Below are 20,632 nucleotides of genomic sequence, written 5' to 3'. Positions count from 1 at the left end.
ACAGAGCCCGACGTGGGGCTCGAACCCACGGACCGCAAGATCATGACCTGAGCCGAAGTTGGACGCTTAACTGACTGAGCCACCCAGGCGCCCGGTATAGTATTCTTTTTATACATTGCTGGATTTGGTTTGCTAATACAGTTAACCCTTCAACAATATGAAAGGGATGCCAACACCTTACACAGGCAAAAGTCTATGTATGACTTTTTTTTTTTAAGACTTTACTTTTAAGTAATCTCTATACCCAACATGGAGCTCAAATTCACAACCCCGAGATCAAAAGCTGTATGCTCTACTGACTAAGCCAGCCAGGCACCCCCCCTGTATAACTTTTGACTCTCCAAAAACTTAACTACTAATAGCCTACTGTTAACTAGAGGCTTTACAGGTAACATAGTCAATTAACACATATGTATTATACACCGTATTCTTACAATACAGTAAGCTGGAGAAAAGAAAACGTTAAGAAAATCATGGGTGCCTGCTTGGGACTCAGCCTCTGTCTTTCCACTGATCATGCTTTCTCACTCACTCTCTCAAAATAAATAAATAAACTTAAAAAAGAAATGCTTCCAAGTTTTTCACTGGTTTACTTCAATCCAGGGAACAGGGCTCAATCAATAATATGGAAATAGTATATAATCTATATAAAATTGGGATGCCTGGGTGGCTCAGTCGGTTGAGTGTCCTACTCTTGATTTCAGCTCATATCTCGACCTCATGGTTCTTGAGATTGAGCCCCACACTGGGCTCCACACTGATTGTGCAGGCCTGCTTGGGGTTCTCCCTCTCTCCCTCTCTCTCTGCCCCTCCCTCACTCACACGCCCATGCTTGCTCTCTCTCTCTCTCTCTCTCTCTCAAAATAAATAAGTGAACATTAAAAGAAAGTCCGAGAAATGAACATACACAGTTCAAAGCCAGTGTTGTTCAAGGGTCACCTGTATGCTACTGAGGAATTTTTACTCTCAGTCTGTGAAAGATATTGGTGTACATTTTTTTTTATATTGTCTTTGTTGTCTAGTTTGGGTATCAAAAAATACTAGCCTCATAAAATGAGTTGGAAAATGGTCCTTAATCTGTGGTAAAGAAGAGAAAGTATTCTTTTTCCTGGAAGAGATTATATAAATCGTGTTAATTCTTCTTTAAATGTTTGGTAGAATTTTTCATTAAAATCATTTGGGCCTGGGGATTTCTTTATAAGAGCTGTGAAGTCACAAAATATTAGTGATTATAGGGCCATTCAAATTGTCTATCTCACCTTAGTTGCGTTTGGCAGTTTGCTGTTATTAAGCAGTTTATCTCAAACTTTTTAAATTTAGGAGTGTAAAATTTTTTGCAGTATTCCCTTATTATCTTTTTAAGGCCTGCAGGATTTATAGTGATATCCTTTAATTCATTCTTGCCATTTTGATTTGGTGTGTATTTTTGCTAGTCTTGCTAATTTTATTGACTTTTTTGAAAAACCAGCTTTCTGTTTCACTGATTTTCTCTATTATTTTCCTATTTTCAATTTCACTAATTTCTACTCTTACCTTTTTATTTACTTCTGTTTGCTTTGATTTTATTTTGCTCTTTTTTTTCTAGTTTCTTGAGGTAGAAACTTATATTATTGGTTTGAGACCTTTCCTCATTTCTTTAATTTATAATTACGTTTCATGTTTATTTTTGAGACAGAGAGAGAGAGAGAGACATGGGTGAGTGGGAGAGGGGCAGAGAGAGAGGGAGACACAGAATCCGAAGCAGGCTCCAGGCTCTGAGCTGTTAGCAGAGAGCCTGACACGGGGCTTGAACTCACAAACCATGAGATCATGACATGAGCCAAATCATGACCTGAGTCAAAGTCAGGATGCTTAATTGACTGAGCCACCTAGGTGCCTCGGACCATTCCTCATTTCTAATGTAGATATTTAATGCTATAAATTTCCCTCAGCACATCTTTAGCTGTATCCCAAAATGTTGACAGTGTTTTTGTTTTCCTTTAGTTATATATGCTTTTCATTTGAAACTTCATGATCCAAGGATTATTTAAAAGTCTATTGACTCCCACATGCTTAGAGATTTTCTCATTGTCATTCTTTTATTTGTTTCTAGTATGACACTGCTGTAGTCAGGGAAAACACACTTTATGGCTTCAATTCTTTTAAATTTGTTGAGGTTTGTTTTATGGCCCAGGATATGATCTATATTGGTGAATGTTTAAAGTGGATTATGCTGTTGTTGCATAGAGTGTTTTATAAATCTCAATTAGATTCTATTGGTTGACTGTATTGATTAGATCTTCTATATTCTAGCTTATTTTTTGTCTAGTAGTTTTATCAGTACTAAGAAGGGGGTGTTGAAGTCTTCAACTGTAACTGTTGAATTAATTTTTCTATTTTTCTCTTCAATTCTCTGACCTTTCACTTCATATATTTGAAGGCTGTTATTGGGTGCACACACATTTAGGATCAAGATGTCTTCCTGGTGGATTGAAACTTTTATCATTATGTATTATTCTTTTTATAATAACTGTCTTTGTTCTGAAGTCTAAATTTCCAGATATTAATATAGCCATTTTTAAGTTAATGTTTGCATGGTGTATCTTTTCTCATCCTGTTACTCTATGTTGTTGAATTTGAATTAAGTTTCTTTGAAACAGCATGTAGTTGGTTCATGTGTTTTTTTAATCCACTGTTAATTCCTCTTATGATGGGTATATTTAATCTCTTTATCTTTAAGATAATCAATGATAGCAGTTAAGTCCACCATTTTACCTGTTTACTATTTGTTGCCTCTAGTTCTCATTCTCCTACTTTAAAAAAAAAATTTTTTTTTTTTACATTTATTCATTTTTGAGACAGAGCACAAGCCGGGGAGGGGCAGAGAGAGAGGGAGACACAGAATCTTAAGCAGGCTCCAGGCTCCGAGCTGTCAGCACAGAGCCTGATGCAGGGCTTGAACTCACAAATTGCTAGATCATGACCTGAGCCAAAGTCGGTCACTTAACCAACTGAGCCACCCGGGCACCCGGTAAATTCTGTTGTTCTATCTCCAGATACACTGATTCTATTCAGTCATCTCCACTTAATGAGACCGAGCGCATCCGCTGTGACTTCTATTTCTGCTGTTGTATCTTTCACTTCTCTCATTTCATTTGTTTTTGTAATTTCTACTTCATTGCTGGTATTAGCTATTTTTTTCTTTTGTTTCAAGAGGATTTGAAATTTTTAGGGCAGCTGTTTCAAAATCCATGTCAAATAATTCTAACATCTGATTTATCTCAGTGTTGGTATCAGTTAATTAATGATTTTTTATTCATTCAAGTGGTGATTTTCTTGATTACTGGTATGACAAGTGACCTTTTACTGTATCCTGGACATTTTGTCTAGTATGCTAGGAGAATGGGTCCTATTTAAATCTTTTTAGCAAGCAGTTACCCTGTCTGGCCTACTTTGTGAGCTGTGGTTCCAGGGGCAGTTTCATATTCAGAGACTTTCTGTATTAGTTTGGTCAGCATGGTTTATCTGGAGCTGCCAGTACTTCTATTGGCCTCTGTGTCTGCTACCTGAGGAAGTGGAAGTGGTTTCTAAAAGGTCAGACCACCAGGTATCTCTTGCTAGAGGCAGCGTGTGGTGGTTTCCCCTACCTGCGCCCTCTAGCTGTGCTAGTGTCTCTGATCGTAAGATGTCAGTTGCCAGAGTACCGGTCTAAAGAGGCTTCCTAGACCAAGAAGCTTGTTGTGACTGGGTCTCATCCTGTTCCTCCTTCTTGACCCAATTGGAGAGAAGAGCCTCAGGCTCACAGGGACAAAGAAGCTTCCCAGATGGGGCCACATTTCTTCTTTAATATGGCTGATAATCAAAGAATTTAAAAAATTCATTTCAAATCTTACCAAAACTTTATGACAGAGTGAGGATTAAAACTTAGGTCTCTGGCAATAAGCCGATGGCTCCATTTATTAAATAAATAGTATCAGAAGCAAAGCATAATTATTAAAATATTAACTTGCTGTCTGTTTTCCTAACATAACTAGAACAGACACCAATACATTTTAGACAGTTTTTCAACAAATACTGATATGAACAGTTTGCCACCTGACTAATATTCTAGGTAAACAGAAAAATCAATTACCACACAGGCCAAGTATTTCAGCAGACTAACAGAGAAATGCAGTTTAAATACCAACAACACTGTTAGTCTCAGCAACATATTAACAGACTCCTCAGAAACTCAATTTTTTCCTGTGCTAAGACCTAAACGTCAGAAGGATAATATGAATTTTCCTGATATAGCTAAGTAAATGGTAGTTATTGTTTGCAATATCAAAACAATATCCATCCTACGGGGTAAAATTTCTAAAATTTCTTAATACTTACCATCTGGTTTCTTTTGTGTTAGGCTTGACTGTGGCTGGTCCCCAATACTTTATATCCTTTTGCCAAATGAATTTGTAATGCTTTTGCGAAGTTGTGTTGAATCCGACACAAATCAGAAACTGGACCAATATCTACCACTACCCACTCTTATATCAAATCAGTTTAAAGTGAACACTACACCCAGCCTTGCAAGGGAAAATACATTTCACAAGATCATCTGTGTGCAGAGGTGGGCAGGGTAACTGGCACTACTTTGCTTTGTGATTGGAAGAGAGAAGAACTTCAGGCTTAGGATTTATATGCATAGGGGACCCAAAAGTAGTTTTGAAAAATAATTTTCATACCAATGGATTTAAATATGTTAAACACTAGAGAATCATGTATAACACTGACACAACTATTAAATCAATTTACAAATTAAATAAGATCTAAAAGACTTTAAAATCAATAACGTTAGCTGAATGGGACATATGTTGTCACTGAACTTGAATCTCCAGTTGAATTTCTGTTTGTGAATATAGAACACAGCTCTTTGAGAGTTGAGTATGCCTTTTATATGAAATCAGGGGATGAGATGTGAGACCTACTTCCTTCTAGCTCATACCTTGCCCAAATAATCACATGGCCCAGGACAGCATGCAGTCCTGGCAAGGGTGGGACTTACTGAGGTTACACCCACTTATTCCCACTGATTTTGAATAGATGATCTAAAACCAAGTAAGTACAGGGGCAGGGTCATCATGTGACAAAAACAGCCTTCCACCATGGGGGGAGGGAAGTGGGGACAATTTAAAATCTGGATTTACATGCTTTACCCACCTTTGCCCAGATAGCAGCTGACAGTCCAAGAACAGGGCTGATGGCCAAAATCACAAGGGTTAGCTTCCAACCACGTGTAAATCCCACTATAAAACCGATGAAAAATGTTGCCATTGACTGAAAGAACATTCCAATTTTGTCACCAATTCCTTCATTAATTTTGGAGACATCACTAAAAGAACAGTGTTAGAAATAAATGTTAGAATTGTGAGCACAGAACTTTTCTCCTGAATCCAGTTAGTTGTGTTGTTTTCAGTGCAGGGTAATTAGTTTACATCTACAATTTTGCTTGGAAACATCCTCAGAAAGTTCCATGTTGTTGCTCTACTGAACCACTCTCAGAGGACTCTGTGAGTCTGGCAGGTCTCCCTCATTGCTAGTCATGCAAATCCCCTCATGCCCTGCCTGGGTGGTGGGAACAAAAGAATACATAAGACATGGTTGCTGCTCAGAAGGAATTTAGCTTTCTAATTACTCCTGAGTTATGCACTAATATCTCTGAGCAGATCTGATGTCATCCCTTTTCATGTAAGTAAGAACAAGAACCATGTCTGTGTCAGACACAAAACCTGGTACTTACTCCGTGAGCCGGGTGTTAAGCTCTCCAACATCATGCACATCAAACCAGCCTACCTCCTGTCGCATTATAGCATGAAAAAATTGTTTTCTGATTTTGAGTATTTGCCTTCCAGCTGCCAGGCACCAGAATGAAACTTGGATGTAAGCAGCAACCAGCACACCAGCACCGATCCCACTGTAATAATAGGCATACCTGCAAAGCAACAAGAACACTACACGTACAGTTTTCTGGTCACCACAGCTTTCCCAAACAGACTAATAATACTTATGTTTTCAGTCATCTGGCTATCTTTCCATCCTTAACAAATAAGGAGGGGTTGTAAAAAACAGATTTGATGGTTGGCATCCAACTATGTCTATGCCAACCAACATGGTGGGTTGGTTAGGAGTGTGGTTTCTGCTTTGGCTCAAATCCCAGCTTTTCACTTATCTGCTGTGTAATCCTGGGCAAGGTGCCTAACCTTTCTAAACCTTTTCTAATTGGTGAAGTGCAGGTAAGAATAATAATGCCACAGTGCATGATATGCACTTGGGTCGGTGCCTGGAACACAATAAGCTTCAGAATATATGCCAGTTACTGTGAAAGACTTGTGTGTTGCCTTGAGGCATCCCAGCATCAAGTAAGACCTACCACTGCACTCCTGTCTACTTCTATTGCCTCAGGATCCTTGATGAGCACTTTGAGGTGGTTTCTGCACCTTGGAGAATAGAAAGAAGTGACAGAATCTGCCAGAAAGTGGAACCAAGACATGGAAATTATCTCCTGACCTTGGGCTAACTAATTTGGCAGACCGTAAATGCCAAATAAAAAGTATTTTTATACTGTCTGCCCAACTAGGCTTTGTGAGTTATCCTAAAATGCTTAATGAATCAAGTATCACTTCTTCCCATTCAAACTCTAACAATAAAAAAAAATGACCATCTTCTAAAATCAGACTCTTGATTATCTAGAAATAGTGAGTTTATGTCTTTTTGCTCTGAGACTTTATATTTTAAAAAGGCTGGGGCGCCTGGGTGGCGCAGTCGGTTAAGCGTCCGACTTCAGCCAGGTCACGATCTCGCGGTCCGTGAGTTCGAGCCCCGCGTCAGGCTCTGGGCTGATGGCTTCAGAGCCTGGAGCCTGTTTCCGATTCTGTGTCTCCCTCTCTCTCTGCCCCTCCCCCATTCATGCTCTGTCTCTCTCTGTCCCAAAAATAAATAAACGTTGAAAAAAATATTTTTTTTAAATAAAAAAATAAAAAAAAAGGCAAACAACTCTCACACTTTACTACGCAAATCTTTTTAGGTTAAAGACAGACATTCTACATGAAATAGGAGTTCCAATATTCCCATTTTTTAAAGTGCACTACTTGCTGTCTTCAAATAAAAAGGGTGGTATGAACCTTGAAGAAGTTACAAAAATAGCCATGAAATAACCAGGTAGTCATGGATGTTACTGTTTACAACTGTGTGTTCAGCCCAGCAGGAATCGTGGTAAAAACATCTTCCCCAACCTATACCTTGGGATTACAACGTACTTATCTGGGAAGATATAATTACAATACTAAATTTTAGTTAATAAATAATTTAGCAATTATTATCCAAGTGTTAATGATATAGCAAGAAACAGCCAAAAAGAAACCACATTTTGGGGCACCTGTGTTGCTCAGTCGGTAAAGCGTCCGACTTCGGCTCAGGTCATGATCTCACAATTTGTGGGTTTGAGCCCCACTTCAGGCTCTGTGCTGACAGGCTGGAGCCTGCTTCTGATTCTGTGTTTCCCTCTCTCTCTAAGCCCCTCCCCTGCTCGTGCTCTGTCTCTCCCTCTCTCTCATGATAAATAAACATTAAAAAAATTAAAAAAAAAAAAAAAGAAATTCCATTTAACAAGTACAATGCTTGAAAAGGACTTAACGTATTCTAAACAATCAGTCCATGTTAATTCAAACAAAATATACTTATATTTAAACATTTGTAAGATGATTATAAGACACTGTTTCATTTTCCTCAGTATAAAAAAAATGCTTTTCCCTAGGGATATTTGAAGGGCTTGCTTCTTATCTTTCAACATATGATCAAGATTCTCTATTTTCTTCAAATCTAACAGATGATTTACAGAATGATAGTAAAACAATAAAACAATATGTTCGTTATCTTCTGATTAACAAACTCATACCTTTGGACATCTTTCATAAGCTGTTCTGAGGACCAAACTTCAAGATAAATAAATCATTAACAAAAGCACCCTCAGATGAATAAAGGTCAGAGGGACTATATCTACACTGGGATGTTTTATTTCATTATTTAGAATTTGGTGCTGTGTTAAAGAAAAAAAATTGTGTTGACTGGTCTCATCATCATATCATGACTAGAAAAGTACAGGAAGCAAACTATTACAAAGCCATTGAAATTTGTGATTCTTAATTTAAGCACATTAAAAAAAACACTTTGAAATCCTCTAATCTCATTGTGTATGATATTCTATATTTACAAGGCATACATAAATCTAATCTAGGCTTAACCTTAATTTTAGTTCATCTCATGCAGAAAATTCTTTTCTTAAAAAATAAAAAATTTTATGGGGCGCCTGGGTGGCTCAGTTGGTTAAGCGTCCGACCTCGGCTCAGGTCATGATCTCATGGTCTGTGAGTTCGAGCCCCACGTCGGGCTCTGTGCTGACAGCTCAGAGCCTGGAGCCTGCTTCAGATTCTGTGTCTCCCTCTCTCTCTGACCCTCCCCCGTTCATGCTCTGTCTCTCTCTGTCTCAAAAATAAATAAAACATTAAAAAAAATTTTTTTAATAAAATAAAATAAAAAATTTTACACTATATCCTCCTAGAAAACTAACAGTGGTATTGTTCTCCAGTTTGACTCTTTATTCTAATAATTCTAAATTTTAAACACTGCTATAATTGGTTACAGAAAAGCTTAGGAAAACACTGCTATAATTGGATACAGAAAAGCATAGTAAGGAAAATGTCTAATTACGTGGTCATTTCCTCCTCCAGACGGTTGATGAAATATGAATCGTTGACAATACCTAGATCGCCACAAAACAAACATATACCATTATGTCTCTTTGTTCTCCATTAAAAATAAGCATATAAAAATGAATCAAACTTGTGCTACTTAACAGTTTACACAAAAATTGGTCAAACTGATGTTTGAATTGTGTGTAAGTATCATGGCATCCATTCAAATCCTTCACTGTTGGTCGTTGCAACCACACACACACTTAATTCAGTGAAGCTGACTTGCAAGAAGAAACTCATATTTATTAAGAAGTAATCTGTCAGCTGGATTATTGGCGTCCATGAATTAAAATATTTTATGAAAAATCACTCTAAGGTGACAGAGAGAAAACTCTTTTCTAAGGCCTCTGTCCTGATAAATAAGTATCAGCACATACACACTTGATACTAAAGCACTTAGTGCTTACAATCTAATGCTGCATTTCTCCAGCTTCTATTTTTATTTAAAAAGCATAAAATATAAAAAATAATGTAATAAGCATGACTTTTTAAAAAAAACAAACAACTCTCACATTTTACTAAGCAAATTCATTTTAACACTACTGAGGAGTATTAGCAAATGTTGACATTTTTAGATAAGGTACATTAAAATTTTACCACCACACACACACACACACACACACACACACACACACACACACCTCTACTGTTCAAAATTTCAGTATGTACTTTTTCAGAGTTTTTTTTTTTTTCTGTATGCATGTCTACTCACACATAAGTACACAAATCACAGCCCACATTCAGTGGCCAATCTTCTATGTCAGTTTGTGTGTATTCACGTCTCCATTTTTTCCAAGCTGCATCTATTTCAGTTGTTTCCAATATTTTACTATTACAAGCAATGTTGCACTAAACATATCTGTACACATATATTATACATGAACGTATGATATATATTTTTATAGGATAAATGATCATAATCAGGACTGCTGGATCAATGGGGAAGCACACTTCAAATCTTACAGTCTTTTCAAAAGCTATGTTATGTGAGGGGCTAGTTGAGAAGAGTTTGATTTTGACAGGCATGGGAAAGGGGAGGAAAGTTTTTGCAACAGGAGCAATGTGGACAAATGACCATGGAATGTTTGAGGAAGGAGTCAACCAGTTTGGCTGGGGTGTAGGTGTGCTGTGTGGATGGGAGACGGTGGATATGTGGCTGGAACGATCATCTGGACCCTGCAGGCAGAGCGTATAAAACTAGTAGTCACTCAGTGGCTTGAGCAGCAGAGGACATGATTAGAGGTATGGTCTAGGATGACTTAGCTGCTAGCAATGTAGAAGATTAACTGAACTAGAGAGAGACCGAGCAACACGAGCTACTGCAATTATATAAGCATAGAGGGTCTAAATGAGAACAGAAAAGAAGGAAAGTACCCACAAGATTCAGAGAACAAGAAGTTACAGATTCTAGCAACTGCTTGAACAACCAAGGCCTCAAGTCCAAGCATCTGGAGAGTGGTAGTATCATGGTGAGAAATAAGTTAGCCAAAAGAGCAGATCTGGTCAGATGTGAGAAGACTACTGGTTCGGTTTCGAAAATGTTTATTCTGTGGTACCTGCGACATTCAACTGAAGATGTCTAATAGGTATTTAGCCTATAGCACTCCAGTTCTGGAAAGAGTTCAGGTCCGAAGATGTAGGAGTCATGGCTAGAGGCCACAGCTGAATTTGGAAGGAAACAAGCCAACTCCTTAACTGTGACAACAGGGTGGTAGGTAAGCAAAAAGGAGTGAGAAAGCACAGAAACCCAGGGAAAACTGTATTTAGGGGTAATACAGAAAGTAAGGAAGTAATAAGAAGATGCAGAGATGTAGCAGAGAACCTTGATTGCTTCCTACTGATTATGGCAATGCAATAATGTGTCCACATTGATCTTTTAAGTCAGTTATGAGATTGCTTCTGCTCTATATTTTCAAGGATAAAATATTAAGTAGCTGCGTAAAGATTTTTCTCCACATGTGTCTTAGAAGATCTCTCATTAGGGATTTTCAATCTTATTTATCTAGCCAGGAAATGCTTCTAAACGATATTTATTGTCGCCAGTGTGTATTACTACCAAATCAAGATAAATTTTCAAATCTAACTAAAGGTCTGTTTTCTACTGTTTTCATTGTTACTACCAGTTTTCTCAATTCTAAAGGTAAGGAATCAAAAGAATTTCAAAAAATGTTCTTTGGCAATGGTGGCTTCTAGGGCCACATTTTATACAGTCCATAAAGTAAAAAATTATGTTCAAGGTCAAAATTGACCCCCTTATGTTTGTGCACAACACTACACATGTGGTATATACGTATCTATATATACATAGATATATATAGAGAGATAGATATATACAGATATATATAGATATATATAGATTCAGTCATCAGAAATCAACCTTAGCAACAACAAGTGTCTTTTACTTGTGCTTCAGTAGTGTCAAAGTGTACCCATCAGCATAATGGAGCATTCAACTCATTTGAGAGAGACAATCTCTACTGACCAATGAAATAAAAATGCTATATACTTTAGACTCCCTCCAACTAACTTTTATTTTCCTCCAATCAATTCTTATCATTTGAAAGTTCTCTGACCCGGAGATTTTTCCTGCCTCTAGGAGCTTCTCACAAAATTCTCATCCTTAGTCATGCCTTCACAAAATCAAAACTTTCAAGCTGAAATGATCTTAGAGGTCATATGGTCTAGTAATTTTCACTTGTATGGGTCGCAGGGGTTACTGACCAAACCAACAGTTATAAAGAAGAATATTTAAATAGTATCTAAACATTTATATTTTTTCCAGAGGGGAAAAGCCAGAAACTCTCTATATAACATATACATAGATATATGTGTGGATGTATAGATACATATAATATACAAATACACACACACAGACACACACACGCATTAACAGTATCAGCCAAATAATGAATACAGGAAAGCCAAATATTTAAGTACAGCTTTTGTTTTAATAAAACATTTGCTTAGACTCTTGACCACTTTTTTCTCTTCCTCTGGCTTCCAGAACCTCATTCTCCTGGTTCCTCCACCACTGTGATCCTTCTCCTTGGCCTCATTCACTCCTCATGTTCTCCCTCCCACTACACGCTGTTGTTTCCCAGAACTTCATGCTCTCTCCTAGGTGACCTTAGCCACTTCCACAACTTTAGAGACTTCCATATCTGGGCTGGAGTTATTCAAATTCTCTCCATCCTCAGAGTCAATGCTCTGGTTGAGGGTCCCATCAACCCTTACTTCTACACTATTAAGAGCTCCTAACTGGTTTATCTACTCAATCAGGTCTTTGCATTGTCATAAGATTTTATTTTTGCAAACAAGAATATAATCATACTGCTTCCATCAATACCCTTCAATGACATTCTCTACATCAAGGATAAAGTCCAAGATCCCTAACATGTCATATTAGTGTCTTTGCAATCTTGTTACCATATCTACCTGACAGGATAACATTTTTGAAATGACAACCAATGAAATTCCAAACATTTTCTTTACCACCACACCTTTCCCATTTCAGTACTAGGACACTGTGCAGTCACTGTCTGGAGGGATGTCTGCTGCAGCATAAAAGAAAATAGTACCTAGGTTTCTTCTTGGCTTTTGTGCTCCGGAAGCCTTTGCCCTTGGGGATTAGAGAGGATACAGAGCATGACAAAGTATTCTGCTTAAATGTCATGAGACTGAGCCCCACCCTTTTAGACTAAAGAATATTTTCTACATACTGAGAAGATATTCAGTAGAGAAGTGATGACAGCTTTCTTCCTCCAAGATTTTATTCTTTCTCCTCCCTTTACCTGGCACACCTTTTACCACATTTTTTCTTCTAGAAAAGATTCCTCCTCCATGAATGAGCCCAAATATGATCTCCTCTCAAATGGCTTACCCCTAGTAGAGTGATTCATCTTGTCAAGAACACATGACACATCACAAAATACATGACACATATCACAGAGCACATAACACCAGACTAAATTTATTAAGTCAATGCTAGAGGTATGATAATCTCTATCTCCTCTTTCCACTCCCATTCGTGTGAGTCCCTGCAGAACTGGACTGACTTAGCAATCTTTGTATCTTCAGTGCACAGCCTACTCCATCTGCTATAACCCAGCCGAAAGGTTTACAAGTAGTTTCAGAGTCACCACACATGCGGACCACTGCTCAAAATATTCCATCCAATCGTTCTACTTAGTACATGAGTGTCTCATATATTGTAAGATCAAAAAGAGATACAGTAAACCAGTACCTTACCACCTAAGCAAGACTTCAGAGAAACCTCAACTCAACAGTGCCTACCACCATGACTAAGGACTCCATACCACTTAGGGATCATATTACATTGCATTTTTATCTGACCCAAATATGTAAGTACATTTAATAATTTTACCTACCGCACACTTAAAAACAGTATGAATAAAAAGAATGAGACATAAGTACATTTGTGGCTTCCTAACTGGTGAAATGAGATTGTATCATAAGGGTGATTTTCTGACCATCTTCCACAGAGTCTTTGTGCTAAGCACTATTCCAGACACCCGGGACACAACCTAAAATGAGGGAGTGACTTTTTTCTAATCTTGTTGGATTTCTGTGCAAGCAGGAAATGTTTTTACTTTCAGGTCCTGAACTTCAAGTGATAGGACACTCACTGTTGAAATATCTGTGATAGCTTTTCCCAGGAACTTCCTCTTTTTCCCCTTATTCCTCTATTCCCCTTTGAGAAGCTGTAATAAACAAGTAAACTAATAAATTAACAAGATCATTTTTGAGTAATAAATCTTATTGCATCAGGCAGCAATATACTATAGTGACTTTCAGGTGGGATGGGGACAAAAGTTCTTTCTTAGGGAGAACTGAATGCTACAAAGCCATTAGAGAGAGATGGGCAGGTTCGCAATGCCCCAAGCCAGGAAAGAGATGGGAGCGCTCACAGAACAGAGAAGGATGCTGCAGGCGGGATGTGCTGAGTAGGCAATAAGCAATGAGAATGATGGGCAGGAGGGGCCTAGTCATATGGGCCATATTGGCCAATGTAAGGAATCTGCATTTATTCCATGCAATGGAAAACCACTGGGAGAGATGTGACCTGACTTGTGTTTGTAAAAGCTCACTGTGACAGTGTGTGGAGAACTGGATGCAGGTGGGCAAGAGTGGGGTTAGGATGTTAGAGTCATGTAGGCAAGCGACGAGGCTATCTCCAGGATAGGCTGTGGCCAGGGTTATACGTGGTAGGCTATACGTGGAGTGACCTCGGCATTGCTGCCAGGTGGTAGCAGACCGAGACAATCAGGAGATCCTGGCTCTGGACTCCCCTCTGACACTGTCAACCAAGGAAGCCTCTCTGTGAGCTGTTTTACTTGGTGAAGTTCCATGAGAGACATTATTCATGTGGTGGGTTGGGGGTTGGTGTCTGATTAAAGAGCTAGTAAACTGCATAGTTAAATGATCCACAAGGTGCATCCTAGCTCAAGAACACTATGAGAACAATTTTTATACTCTTTTGGCACCGGAAGTCCCATCAACCACATGCCAGAGAATGTGGACCTTTGGTCTTGGTGATTAATCCCTCAGGCATTTTGCCCAGGGTAGGGCCTGACATTCAGAGAGGTTGGGCTTACTTCGGGTGACGGATGACTCCAGGAGCCACATTATCCTCCCATGTGCTGTCTTCACACCCCTGACCTGCAGAGCTGTACCTCATGGCTGACCTGCCTGACATACCTGTAAGCAAATCTACAGGGTGGCATCTTAGGGAGAGAAAAGACCAAGGGAAAAATTGTTTGCCACAATTTTAGACGAGTTTGAAAGCTGCTAGTACAGTGGACAAAACACCAGACTAAAAGGCTCTGCCAAATAGCAAGCAACTCCATTGTGACCACATCACTTCAGCTTCCCTGGCCTTCCTTTCTACAGCTATCAAATTATGGGTTTGGGCCAATTTCTAGGCTCTTTTTGCCTACAAAATTCTATGATTCAGTCTTTCATTAGGTTTATCCCATTTCTTAAGTATCTAAAATAGGTCACATAGTATCTGTGTGTCTTTTTTTAGGCTGTCTTTATAATATATTGTGGAGACAACATTGTAGCTAATTTAACTTTTTGATTGGAAAAAGCATTCTCTGATACTAACCGCCCCCCCCCCCAAAAAAATCTGGCTGTTACACTATTACTCTAGCAAAACTACCCATATTTTAGTTTTAACTCAAACTTTAAAAACTGCCACACTAAACAGCACACTTCGAATATATTGTCAAAATTTCATACTCAATTTTCCAGACATTTATCTCTAAAAACTGTTCCAATGAAATGGTTAGGGGCAGAGGAAAGCCTTGAGCAAATGAAAGAAAACGAATCCTTTATGAAAAATTGTATGAAATACTTAAAATTTAAATATTATCTCACATTCTAGTTATCTAATAGATAACATTCTATTATCTAACATACACATAATGCTGGCCTTGGGGGGACACATGGCAGTATTTTCTTTGTGTACATCAAAGTCTTAAAACACACATTCAAAACCTGTACATGATTTATACAATTATAGTTTAAGCAGCAAAATACAGATATTATTTTGAAGACAATTTTACAAATAGCTTTCCTGATCCTCATGAGTTTCAGAGCAGGGGAACAGAAATGTTAAGTATAATGAAAAATATGAAAATAAGCTCTTTCCACTTTGCCCCCTTTGTGTCTGAATGATGAACCTGTACTAGAATTTGAGTGGCTCACGTTTTCTCCATTCCTCAGTCCACAATCTGGTAGGAAACTAAACAGAACCGACCATAATACAGTTATGGAAAAAGAAAAAAGCCAGCAATGTGGATATACCATAAATGGAAACATTAGAGACAATAAATAGTCAAGAGTTTATTTAAAGAGTATCTCTGGGTGATAACCACCATAGGACATGACAAATACCCTCCATGTCCCTTAATTTCTGGATCAGAATGTTATCTTCAGTGTCTTCCTTTCTGGGTGTCCCTCTGTTTCCTTCAGTGCTTGGGCTCAGGACCAGTCTGCATAGGTTCAAATCCTCATTACCATCTGAATGACCAGAGGCAATTTAAATGTATGTAACCCTCTGGAAACTTGACAGTTTCCTAATATGTCAAGTGTAGATAATAACCGTATCAATCTTATGTGCATGAAAGGAATAAAGGAGTCAATGCATGTAATGTACTAAGCACAGTGCCAAGCACATCTCAAATGCTTAATAAACATTAGCTTTAGTTATCGTAAATAATTCAGTCTTTTCTCAAGACTTAAGGTTCCCACTCCTTCTACTCTTCCCTGTGTCCTATTCCAGAAGGTTTAACATTCCTTCCACTCAAATACTGCCAACTCTCTGTCCTTTTCTGTATGCCAAATTTACTCTTATTTCTTCAAATGTCTGGACGTCATTTACACTTGTACCCAACCAGTTACCTTAGACACAGCATGTCTAAAATCGTAATTGTCTTTATCTGGTCTCACTTCCAGAGAATCATCAAACTCATGAGGAAAATGAGAACTCATAGAATACTACAGAAATTCAGCAGTGCTTAAGCTTTGTTCACCACAGTAGTATGGCAGGACCAGAGAGTTCCCTAGGCCAAAATCATCAGAGATTTTCAGACAAAGGAAAATTCTAACTATAAGATTAAGATGGATGGGAGTAGGGTGTCAAGAAATCAGGTACATAACAAAAAGAACAGGACAAAGGCCAGTGTCTGATAATCAGGACAAGGCATCAGGAGAAGACCCCTACAATGAGTCTATTGTAGCAGCAGAGAAGGATCTGCTCACTCAAAGTTTTTAGAGCTATCTAGTTAAATCCAATGTTTAGTGTAAAACAGCAAATCTAAGTCTCCTCTAGGCAAGAAATACTTCTTATCCAACAAGCAGGCTCTGTTACTTATGTCTACCCCCATGGAGAGGTAGTGAGGTTCTACAGGGGGAAAGGCAAAAAGAAGAAAGGTCAGAGAGTGTCAGGGGTCCTAGGAGTTCCATAGATTGACTCTCCCTCCAGAAATATCAGAGAGCTCATTTGCCCACATCTCTAGGATCAGCATCAAAACCTTAAATCTGTCCCCCCTAGATGATCTGATATCTGGAAATCTGAATCTACAGACGAGCAGGTTAGTGACAGGGAACGGAGGGTCCCAGACTAAAAATTAAAGTAGAGATTGCATGCTGCCTTTGAGATGACATGGAAGGATATATAACAGGGAGTGGCAGTAATGGGTACTGATGAGAGAAGGTTATTAACTTATTTTTTACCTAATATTTATTTTAAAATAATTTTACTTGTTATACAGGACATGTTTATTTTGTGCATGACAGAGGTACTATGCCAAACCTGGTTATCACCTCCTCTTGGAAGCCTCCCATGATTCCTATATGTGGAGTCGAGTGCCCTTCCTGTCTTTTCCCAAGCATTTTGTACATCTCTGTATCACAGCACTAATCATATCCAACTACATTTGCTGGTTTGCTTGTCCATTCTTATCACTACACTAAGTTTCTTGGGGGTTGGGAATGAATACTTAGGATGTGTACTATGACTGGCACAAGCAACATTTTAATGCAAATTTACTGACTGACTGAAGATGATAACCCCCCTACTTAATTCCCCACCTCAGAGACTGGCAACCTCTTATTGGAATGAGAAAGTAAATGTTTTGGGCTTTGGGTATGATATAGTCTCTGCCACACTTATTCTACTGTACCAGTGTGGTGTGAAAGCAGCCACAGAAGAATGCAAATGAATGGGCATGGCTGTATTCTACTCAAACTTTACTTACAGATACTGCAATTTCAATATCATATAACTATCATGTGCCAAAAAACATTATTCTTTTGATTTTTTTTTCCCAACGATTTAGTTCATAAGCAATACAAAGAGGCAACAATCCAGATTTGTCCAACAGGCCATACTTTGAGGACCCTTGCTTTTCTGGAAAGGCATGGCTAGTGGTCCACAGTTACCAAAGAAATGCTGCTGATAGGGACAATTATCCACATCTGTAACAGGTGCTGAGTAACTCTGGGTATGTCCCAAGCTTTAAACAATGATAAAAAATAAGCAAGTATCACAGAGTTCCATAAAGATGAAATGACATACGGGCACCTGGGTGGCTCAGTCAGTTGAGCGTCTGACTTCAGCTCAGGTCATGATCTCATAGTTCACGAGTCCGAGCCCCACGTCAGGCTCTGTGCTGACAGCTCAGAGCCTGGAGCCTGCTTCGGATTCTGTATCTCCCTCTCTCTCTGCCCGTCCCCTGCTAGAACTCTGTCTCTCTCTCAAATAAATAAATAAATAAATCTTTAAAAATTAAAAAAAGATGGAATAACATAAAGAACCACATCATCATGCAAATTATGTGGGTCCATTTGTGAGTAACATGGATTACTAGTTTACTGATGATAACAGTAATTAATATTTGTTGAGAACTTTTTATTACTAGGCCCTATTCTTTGAGACTTAAGTGATGAATCCATTAAATTCTCACAACCACTCCATGAAGTAGGTTCTACTGTTAGTAAACTTTTTTATAGATGAGGAAATTAAAGTATGAAGAAATCTCCCAAAGTTCAAAACTAAAAAAGGTTATAGGTGCGGAGTTTTACAGCCAGGCAGTCCAACTCCAGAAAGCCTGCTCTCTAACCAATGAATAGTGTACCTCTTAAAAGCCTGACAGAAGCATACTTCAAAGTTTTCCCAAGACTAGAAGAGTGAGCTAAATGGGAAGGATGAGCAAGGAATGCAATGTGAACTACAACCCCAACTGGAAACCATGTGATGCAGGCATCTATGAAGATGAAGTCCCAGTTACCAGCCCATGAGGTGTGGTAATGCAGGCATTCTCCAGCCTGGGAGACTCTGATCAGCATGCAGACACATGGGCCTATGAGGGAGCTAGGCTCCACAGCTGGACCACCACCGGGGAACTCATGCACATGATGCAGTAGCTTAAGTCACATTACTGTCCCTCTTAACCAGTCTACAGGAGGTCCAGGTAAAGCCAAGACATAGTAAGGATTAAGTACTTGCACTTAAAGAAATCAATTTTTTTTTCATAAAGAGGTAATTAATATCTGGGTGATGGAGATACAGTGTATCAAAACATTAATGCAGTTTTTTAAAAAAGACCACTGGACATTACAGCAGTTGAGTTTGCTGTGACCTGTCAGAGTTCAGCTCTGTTAGCTCAGGCAGCCATTTAAGGATCTGCTCTTCCCAGACTGGGCCAAGCTTCAACAGTTATTTTAATAGCTCAATATTTCATTATTAATATACATGATATCAGCAGTTGTCCCTTTATGTAGTGCATGCAGGTGCACAGCATGATTGGCATGATACCTCCCACTCACATCGTTAGATCAACGTGTATGTCTGGACTTCATAAAAAAGTGAGTAGGATCAGAATGGGTACAGATGTACACATAAGGTCTGCTGGGCTACTATAAGAATTGATTCTCCCACCGTATGGTGGTAAGAGAACGAACTCCAAAGACTACTGCCTAATACAGCATGCACAGGAATCAATAAATTTAGAGAGCACTGAGAACTTCCGTTGGGTACATGGTAAAATAGAGAGGCGTCAATTCAAAGGTGGTATATCTTCTGGCAGGTCCTTCTGAATGCCATTTACATAATAATACATAATACATAAGAATTTTACATAGCTCAAACATACTATAAAATTTTCTGGCCCAACTCATTACCTGCATTCACAGAATTGAAGTAAGCCTGCCTCAGGGTAAACAGTGTGTTCTTCAGAATTACCAAGAAGGGGCTCCCAGGACTCCTGGACAGGTTCAAAAAATCCATAAATACCCCAAATTTGTATGAATATTTACATGCATATTTCTGGGGAAAGGATTTATAACATTCGTCAGAGACTTAAAGTTGAAAAAGCGGTACCACTATAGTCTCAAGTTTATTCTCAAACAGGTATTTTCAACATTTCTACCATTTGAGCACCCACGAGGTTGTAAGTCTTTGGTAAGTTTAGTTTAAATCAATCAAGGCTTAACTAAAGGTGGCTTAGAATCTCAGAGCTGTCAACCAGTCCCTCCTCAATCAAGTATGAGTGTAAGAATGTGTGTGATTCCCAAATAATTTCAATAGTTCCTTCACTTTCCCACTCTCCTGGAGGTCTGTTTTAGACCTCTTTTCTTTATCAGCCAAATGTCTTGCTTCCTATTTCACTGAGAAAAGTGAAATAATCACAAGAAACCTTCCACAAATTCTCACCTCCTCATCAACTCAGCTTTGTGTACTGTCATTCAAATGTTCTCTATTCCCACCTGTTACTGTGGATAAATTCATCTGTGCTCCTACCTAAAGCAAGCATTTCCTTTTGGGCATTAGATTCCCTCCTTTCTCAAGGATATCACTCAAATAAATCTCTTCCCTCTCTCTCAAGCATCACTTTCTCCTCTCTTTCGGATCATTTCCATTAGCATACAAACAAGCTATTATTTCTTCCATCTTAAAACAGACACACACACACACACACACACACACACACACACACACAACTTATCTTGGCCACATTTCTCCATTTTAGCATGTTTCCAAAGAGCCCAACCTGTGACAATACCCAAAATTAAGTTTCTGGTATTTACTGCTCAAAACACTACTCTCTCTCTCTGCCCTCTGTATCTCAATAACTGCATCCAGTTCATCATGTTTCTCAAGCTAAAAATTTTAGAATCATCCTGGACTCCTTTTTCTTATACCCATATCCAGTATGTCAGAGAATCTCGTAACTGATTTCTACTTATCATTCAAGGTCCAGATTAAGTAGTTCCTATACCTCTTCCAGAAACTTCCTGGCATCTTTCTGACTTTACAGAACTCGGCCTTTTTTTTTTATGTA

General features: G+C 38.6%; 1 protein-coding gene across 4 annotated transcripts in view; it reads right to left on the bottom strand.

Moving 5' to 3' along the window:
• The window catches only part of ABCB1 (ATP binding cassette subfamily B member 1), a 113,227-nt gene that overhangs the window by 73,174 nt on the left and 19,421 nt on the right, over nt 1-20,632 (bottom strand). For 3 of the 4 annotated variants that reach the window (XM_053218511.1, XM_015085874.3, XM_053218512.1), the window contains 3 exons: nt 8,722-8,773; nt 5,756-5,947; nt 5,176-5,347 (listed from right to left, as the gene is read on the bottom strand). In XM_053218511.1, the coding sequence (XP_053074486.1) occupies nt 5,176-5,347; nt 5,756-5,947; nt 8,722-8,773 (416 nt within the window). Of the gene's footprint in view, nt 1-5,175; nt 5,348-5,755; nt 5,948-8,721; nt 8,774-19,472; nt 19,556-20,632 lie in introns of all 4 variants that reach the window. The other variant, XM_015085875.3, reaches the window with a different exon arrangement.

Source organism: Acinonyx jubatus, chromosome A2 (assembly GCF_027475565.1).
Source record: "Acinonyx jubatus isolate Ajub_Pintada_27869175 chromosome A2, VMU_Ajub_asm_v1.0, whole genome shotgun sequence".
NCBI lineage: Eukaryota > Metazoa > Chordata > Mammalia > Carnivora > Felidae > Acinonyx > Acinonyx jubatus.
Note: the sequence above shows the minus strand (reverse complement) of the source record. Positions and strands in the feature narration are given on the sequence as shown.